At 36.9% G+C, this 8,476-nt stretch overlaps 1 protein-coding gene across 1 annotated transcript in view; it reads right to left on the bottom strand.

The window, feature by feature from the left end:
• Nucleotides 1-8,476, bottom strand: part of TRHDE (thyrotropin releasing hormone degrading enzyme) — a 202,659-nt gene that overhangs the window by 108,496 nt on the left and 85,687 nt on the right. The window contains exon 6 of the mRNA XM_005419212.3: nt 3,326-3,463. Coding sequence (XP_005419269.2) covers nt 3,326-3,463 — 138 coding nt within the window. The remainder of the gene's footprint in view (nt 1-3,325; nt 3,464-8,476) is intronic.

Consider the following 8,476-nt stretch of genomic DNA (forward strand, 5'->3'; position numbering starts at 1 on the left):
GCTTTTTGCTTTGATTTAACAATTCTCAGTTCTACTCTTGTGTTCAACAGGCTATATTTTCTACTGCACTTGGGATATAACCACTTTTCCCGTCATCGTGGGAGGACACTATCTCACTTCCAGCTGCACTAGGAAGACATATGCACTCTCTGATGCAACTTGAGAGCCTTGAATCATCTACCAGTACTGTTTATTAATGAACTATCGTGACTTCTCATTTTTCTCTACTTATTTGTGACCCTAATGGAGGATGAAATGCTTCTATCTGAAGAATGACTAGGATGATGCTTTTCAAAGAGGCAAACTTTACCCTCACCGTTTAAGTGGAAAAACATTGTGTGCTGCCAGGCTGTAGTGTCTGTTTCACTCTGCTTGTGGGATTACCTGCATGCCATGGGGTTTATGTCCTGGATTTCTTCACACATGCAATTACCAAGGATGAGAAAGTAGAAATGAAAAATATATTCAACTCTGAGGCAACTAAATAGCACATTTTCAATGGTCATTTCTGAAGTGTGTAGAAAAAGGCATGACTTTAGAATGACAGCTGAGTGTCTAGTAGAGATGGGTACTTTAATGGTGTCTGATTTATACCATATTGATGACAGTAAAGACAATGAAATAACAAGAACATTCTATGACTGTCATTTCACTGAACAAAACTTATATCAGAGAAAGTTTCATCATTTCAATATCATGTAGAAAATTGTGAAGGGAGAATAGAGATCACATGGGCAATCCAAGCACTCTGGGAGCACAAAATGGACATTTAAAAAAAAAGTTAAAAGACAATGAAAAAAAATCTAAAATGCAGGGAATGGATGCTGCACATAGTGGTAAACTATTTAAAAGTATTTTATTTAAGACAGTAGAAAAGTCCTCACTGATGGTCCTGACCCAAAATTTAGAAGAGTCAAGAGAAAAAAATTCCTGACAGCTTAATGTTTTATAGCAATTTTAAAAGTCACTCAACCAAAGACAAGCAAAAAGTCATCCCAGAAACACCAGTAATAATTTTCCTCCAGCAGGGCTCATTTTGTGTCAAGGGCTTTGTGGCACCTGAAAATATTTGAGCCCACACCTGGCCAGGTGAAAGCCTTCAGTGTAATTTTACAGTTTGGATTTTACTGACATACTATTCACCACAGTATTTACACTAGCAGACACTAGAGAGCTAGAGGAATAGGCTCTATTCTGGGTATCTAATAAATAAACTTATTTCCAAAGCTGATTTTCAGTGTAAGCAATGAATGCACGCATACAAGATTTTCTAGGAAAGAAATGATGTAAGATATGTTAAATTTGCTCTAATTTATCCTCAGAAGGAACAGTGTAAGGTGTTTCAAGGAAGGTACTGAAAACAGCAGCTATAAAGTAAGTCAGGAAAGTTTCTTCCTATTAAACAATAGGCTTGTATGCTGTTAATTAAACTTTTATGCTTCCAATTACATAATTAAGCTTGTATCTTAAGCCAAAAGGATAAACAGCTACAGAGAATAGCAGACAGACAAATTACCAGACAGGAAAAAAAAAGGACCTTGTAGGTAAAAGAGTGGCCATTTTAATCTCCTCACCTATGAAAGTGTGTAAGTAAATTCTGCTACTGCCATTTCCTAAGGTAGTTTGCTAGATCTGGTAACTGGGCTCAAAATTTACAGGATCATGCCCTGGTATGAACACATCCAATGTCATCTAAAGAGAATTGGCCACCAGAGCAGCTAAGAGAGATGCTGCTGTATCCACTGGGCATGGCCACTGTTACACTGAAAAAGGAACATTTACACAGATAGATACAAGACAAATTTTGTACTGTAATCTCCACAAAAAACAGACTGATCCTATTAGCCTGCAAAAAATAGCTATCAGTATACAGATGTGTCTTATTGTCCTATTTGTCATTTCAATGTAAATGAAAATTACGCGATGGTTGCAGTGTTCATAAAATTGTCATGTTCTACAGTTAACTGTAAGATAGGGCTATTACTGTATAAATTAGCAAAAATAATTCGATTGAAATATGAAGATACTCATGTAAGATAAGCCTCTGAACCTACCAACGTCTATCACCAGAAAGCATATGATTGAAAGATTTAAAATATGAGAATATTCAGTATGCTAAAAGCTGCTGGCTGTTATAGCTTAATTCACCTAGAGCAATATTTTCCAACATACCTAAGGGATTTTTGAAAATGTTACTTGGGCTCTTGAGCAACTGCAGCATTTTAAAATCTTCTCATAAGTATTTTGTGGTTTTATATTCCATCATAGGTACTTATTACATGGTCACATATACCCACACATATACACACACTCTCATTTGCCCATCCTTACAGGCATTATGATCCTTTCATGGAAGAAGACCAAGGTGAAGTTATTGCAGTCTAGGAACAGCTTATGACTACAAGAGAGGATAACACCTCTTTTTCATCCCAGAATGAGCAGGTTCAGTCACCAAGTCAGTTCTATGCTGCTTTGCTACAGTCTGATGTTAGGCAGAAAATGATGCAGAAGAAAAGATTATTAGACACAAAGGCCACAGTCAAAAGACTCTTGCGACTGAGTCATCATTAGAGAGCTCCTGTACAGGAAGGCTGCAGGCAGCAGCTACTGTGTCACACAGCAAACACATTTGGCCATGATACACAATTTTATATGTCATAGCCTGTAGCAGAGAATAAGCAATACGGTACGGTGGGAAACACCAGCTTTCAGGCCATTGGCTAACAGCAGGCCCAGTCATGTTATGGAGGAGGGAAAACGCTTTCGCTCCTGCACAGAAGCTGCTGAATCCAGCAACTGGCCAGAAGACTTTCAAATCACTGAAATGCAATTTAAAATTGATTTAATTTAATACCTGTTCTTTCATCAGACCAGAAGGCAGTTTCTCCACTCCCAGTGTTCAGCAATGACTTCAGAGTTTTCACTAGCTGACAGTAAAACTCTTATGCATAGGAAAAACTTTACATTTAAATTTAGCCCTTGGTAAGTTTTCTAGAGAGTTTCAATAGGACAAAAACTACATATCCTTTTGCTTTTTAAAGCATCTAACACAATTCAGACCCTGTAAAAAAAATAAATAGTAATAAAAAGCCCTAAATCTTGTTAGTGAATTTTGACAACCTCCCAAGTTTATTTATAACATTTACTAACACTTGATATGTTGAACATAATTGGCTATAATCACTTTAGAATATTCCAAATGCATTCCACACAAATTAATTTCCCATACATAGTTTAACAATGGTATTTCTTTTACAGATGGAACATGATCTTCTTATAGCTCCTGACATATCTGTATCATATAGATAAGCTTAGTTAGTCTCACCTTTTTATAAGCAATCCAGTCAAACACCCTGTCGATGTCTGAGGCTTGCTGCACTTCCTGGGATACTGGATGTGAACTGGCCAACCCATCCAGCAACATCACTTCATGAAGGACATCTGTCAGAAATCTCTGCTTTTCCTGAAATACAGCATATGCAGTAGTATCACAGACAAATACACATTTACAGAAAACAGAAATTATGCACAGTTACCAGAGGCAGTTGGCTACCATTACAGCTGACTTAAGTCAGACCTTCTGCTTTGAATGTAAACCACCATGACCTCCTACAATCTTGAATAGGTATTTGGAACAGATCAGACTTGAGATCCTTTGCTGCAGTGAAACTTGACTGAAATTAAAGAGCATTAAATGAATCAAAATGCATCCATATGTGCAGACTGGAATTCTGATTATGACTATTCATACATACTTACAAGGAGTGGGGAGAGAGGCAAACTAGCAAAATCTTCAATCACAAAAATAGCTGTCCTCGAGCTCATTGCATATACAGGTACAAAAATTTTTGACAAAGATGGGTAAATACAATTACTACTTCTTATTTAGTGAAGTTTAAGTTATTTGGCTCTTAGTGACAAGTTCGCTTAGCAGATTAGTGTGGGACAGGACAATTGAGAGAGCTCACAGCAGCGTCACAGCAGATACTTGCACTCTTTCATGACTAGTATAGAAATCCTTCCTCCTCAAGAGCTTGAGCCATCTACAGACTTTGTAACTTCCATCTGAAGAAAACCATTATCGTGTCTCTTTGCAAGTGGGATAAGAGCTGCATGTAGTTCAAATGACATAGTCAAAGTCACAGCTACATCAGAGGCAGGTACAAACCCAAACAACATCCAACACAAGCATTTGTTTGATTACCTTCTATAAATATGGATAGCAGAGGTATTTCAAAACAGCTGCCTATTTACACTGGCAGCAACACTAATGAAATGTTCATGTATACTCTATGCATTGTGCTGCAGTCATTTGTACAGTACAACTAGATGGGGCTTTTTCAGCTGAGAAATGACATGCCCTCCTCATATTGCATTCATGTAGATGTCTTTTATCCAAAACATTTTGTCAGGAAAGAAGAGCTTTATTTACTTGCTTTTTCAAGTCACAAATAAATGCAAAGAGTGTATTAAAAATTACATAAGGATTAAATAAACTTTTTCACCAGAAATGGCATATCTCAAACTTTATCTAAATTATAACAATTCCTGAATCAATGTCAACCTACTGCCATGATATAAAAAAACTCTGGGGAATGCTGCATTTTTTTCAAAAGCCACCTTGATGTCATTAGGTAAATACACACACAATTGCATAATAAATTCTATGTTTAATTTCTTGGGTGGCAAGGTTTTAGTATCAATGTGTTACTTTAAATTATTTTTATAAGACAGCTGAAAAGCTCTCCCAATGCTGATCTATCTAGAAATAAACCTTTATGTTAAAATTCATTAGAGCACAAGAAATGTACCTTTAGCTGACTGCATATCCAGGCAATTAAAAACACAGGGTGCAGGAAAGCCAATTACCTACACACTCTTAGTGTTCTCATCTGGCTGCATGAGGTAAGGTTTGTAAAACAAAAAGTAATGTCTTTTTCATATCATTGTTAATTTTCTTAGGCATAAGCAGTTAGTAACTGTCCCTTTTTAATGGGAAAAAAAGTGTAGAGAAACAATTATAATGACAGTCCTACTCAGGAGGAAACTGCTGAGGTGTAAAAACTGTAGGTATTTTTGTTACACTTCACTCACATTCTTTATCAGTCAGTTACAAAGCCCCATTTTCATCAAATGTATGATATGTAACACATACAGGTGTGAACACACCTGTCTCCAAATTCAGGTTTGGATCCCAAAAGACAAACAATTGTGTGAGTAGATTTTTACTGTTTGGAATTAACTCATTAAAAGGACCTTGGAGAATCACAAATTAATACCTTAAATACAGAACCAGAACCAAGAAAATCAGCACATGGCAAACAAAGCGAAGATGCAAGAAGAAAACTAAGCATATGAAAAGAACAGGATACATTTTGGTTTTCTCTTTGTTTCTTTGTTTATGTCCTGAAGGACTGAAAAGGAGAACCTCAGATTCATGATCATTCATTCAAGTTACGTAGCTGAAAAAACTTCCTTGAAATTTACAGCAGACTGTCACACTGCGATACAAATGGAATAGTTAGTATGCCTCCAAAAATGCAAACCTACAGTTTAGTCAAAATTAAGAAGGCTTTTGACCTATAAAGATAAATTTCTTGAACTAAAACGATTTCCACAACATTCCCAGCCTTTCCCTTTAGTATAAAGCCCCTGACAGCAGACTGGAGAAGCAGACTCAAATATAATTCCCAGGAGGCAGAGACTGCTGGTTGACAAGGGGCCTACACCTTGAAGAGGTAACAAGAAGCAAACGTGCAGAAAGAAACTAAAACTGCCTTAATTATGTTGACAAAACACTACCTCAGCTCTTGAAGTCCTATTATCACATTAAGGGGAAAAGGTCAATATGTGTGACCAAACTGCTTATACGGATGGAAGAAGGGCTTCTATTCCCTAGTTATTTTACCCTGTGCATATACAGTGGAATTGATCTGATTTTAACCGACACCTACAGGAGTAAAGAAACACTCATGATAGAAATGGTACAGGAAATCAATCTTGGAATGTGTTTAATGAGAGCAGCAAGCCGGCAACATGATAGGTGTCAGGTTTGCAGCTACACATTGAAGCAATGACAAATGCTGTTAAAGATGACCTTTCCCTCGGGGAGTTCAACTGCCAGAAAAAAGGCGAAGACTGTGATCCAGCTGTGAGGAAAAGAGGGCTTCAGGTGAGTCCTGCAGCCTTGCTTGGGAAGTGTCAGTAGCCACATGCAAGTGCAACACTAACACAGGGCCAGGGCTCTGAGCAGGAAGGATGTCACAGCAGCACAAGGTGAGTCTGAAATAAGGACAGAGCTGCTTCCACACAAATTTGTGCCTCACTTTAAAGACAAAGAGGAAACTCCTCCACTCCCTGTCTTCCTACTGCACACTTGGAATCCCAACTCTCCATGTCTTCTCCTCAGAGCTTTCCTTGAACTGTGTATAGTCAAAGTCTGAGACACCAGACCTTTGTTGAAAATAAAACATACGACAATCATATCTGGTGGTTCTCTTTCTTATTTTCTAGAATGCTTCCAGGTTCAGGGACTGAAGTGCTGTTATCAGATGAACACGTCTTTAAAATATCTACATTTTCTGATTATTCCCAAACATCTGTGGTCACCAGACTCAAGTATTTGTCTTCATAGGAATGATTTCTTTCAGTCTTCACCAGTAAGACCTTCTCTGCTTTGCACAAAATTTTCCTGAAAGACTTGTCCTTTTTCTGTGCTGTCTCCTCCCTAGCCAACACTCAAATTCACGTTGTTCTTGGGATAAAGAGAGATAGTGGCCACTCTTCATGTATAAATGTCCCGTACCTTCAAGAAGCATTTACTTTCAAAATGTAAAAAAAATGAAAAATGTATTGTGTATAACAGGGTAACAATGATGTAATGGAGAGAGGTTGCTGACGGTGATTTTACAATATCATATTAAGGTATAATGTAAGAGCAAAAGCATGACAATAATTTAATACTTTAAGAGAGTCACATAAAAATAATTTCTAAAAATTAATATGAAATACCAAGGAAAAAAACTAAAATGAAAGAAAAAAAAAAGGAATTAAAGAAGCACCATAATGAAAGCCCAAACTGATAATTAGTACGCAAAAGAGATCAAAGGACTCAATATTAAAGGCATTGCCTTTGTTCTGGGACAGCCATTTGAACACTTTATGGACTGCGAAATCTACATGAATAAAGCTTAACATTGGTGTGCAAATCTGAAAATGACCTTCCTGACATATTTTCTGAAAATATAATCTCCACAAGAGCTTTAGTAGCCACCAAGAATACAAAGAAGTGATCTTTCATGCCTAAGAGAACAAGCATTTGCAAGACACAAATATTTGGGTTTACAGGGAAAGTGCACCCTAGGGAAAAAGAAATAGGGGCAAATTTTTAAAGCAACCAAAGAACACCAGCATATACACTACCAGCAGTTGAGTTCTAACAAAATGTATTACAGGATGAAGCTTAAAAAAACAGAGGAATATAATCTATGAGGAAATGTAAGGTTTGGTAAAATACATTAGGGCCAGATAAGATCCACTGAGAGCCAAAATCAAGTTCTTTCTGTCTACATGCTTACAAATCCTAAGTTGTCATAGCACAGGAAGTCTCCTGACTACTTGCAAATGACAGCAATGTTTCCTTCTTGCTTTCCAACAGTAATCTTTTGCAAAACCTTGAGCAATTGAAAAACTGCTTTTTTTTTTAGTTTGTATCTCTGATGTGTGCCTCAATTATGTGTGTAATTTGCTGAAGGAGGCCTACAACACATTCTACATTGATCAGCTGTAAACATGTCACAGTCCCATATTTACCTTCATAACCCTCTTTTCTGCATTTCCTGTCAAAGATCTTGCAAAATTTATTGAGAAATTTTCACGCTGACTGACAAAAAGGCTGATTTCATTCTCCAAGATCATGTTTTGCCACAATATATGTAGTAGCCTTCACTGAAATAGAGTCATTAAGCAAACAGATGAACAGAGAGTTTTCCTCATGCATTTGTCTTTAGAGCATTTTAAAATATTAGGCAACAAAGTATGAAGCTTATCCTGTAATTCAAACACCACAGAGGAAATCTGTAAAGGAAAATCACCTCAATTCAAGAAACAGTAAATAATACTTAAATGAAAAGTGGCTTTATGATGTAGTTGGCATACTGAGTCAACTTCCAGCAACTACTGTCAAAGGCTGTCATTCATGAAAATACTTTTCAGTTATTGCACAGCTAGACTGTGCTTCAATCTGAAAGTGATGAGATTCAACAAGTTAAGTCCTGAAGGAAGCAAAGATGTTTTGCAGACACACCAAAAATTACTTACCAGTTTTGTGCTCCAAGTAACTGCACACTGCCACAACTTTAAAATAAAGTCGTGGCACATTCAGGATTGCTGAAAATTTGAGAATCGGTCTTTCAGTTAAGAATGCCCTCAAAAGTAAAACTAAACTTTTCTATTGAATTTCCTATATCAACCATAC

This window comes from Geospiza fortis, unplaced genomic scaffold (assembly GCF_000277835.1).
Source record: "Geospiza fortis unplaced genomic scaffold, GeoFor_1.0 scaffold166, whole genome shotgun sequence".
Lineage (NCBI taxonomy): Eukaryota > Metazoa > Chordata > Aves > Passeriformes > Thraupidae > Geospiza > Geospiza fortis.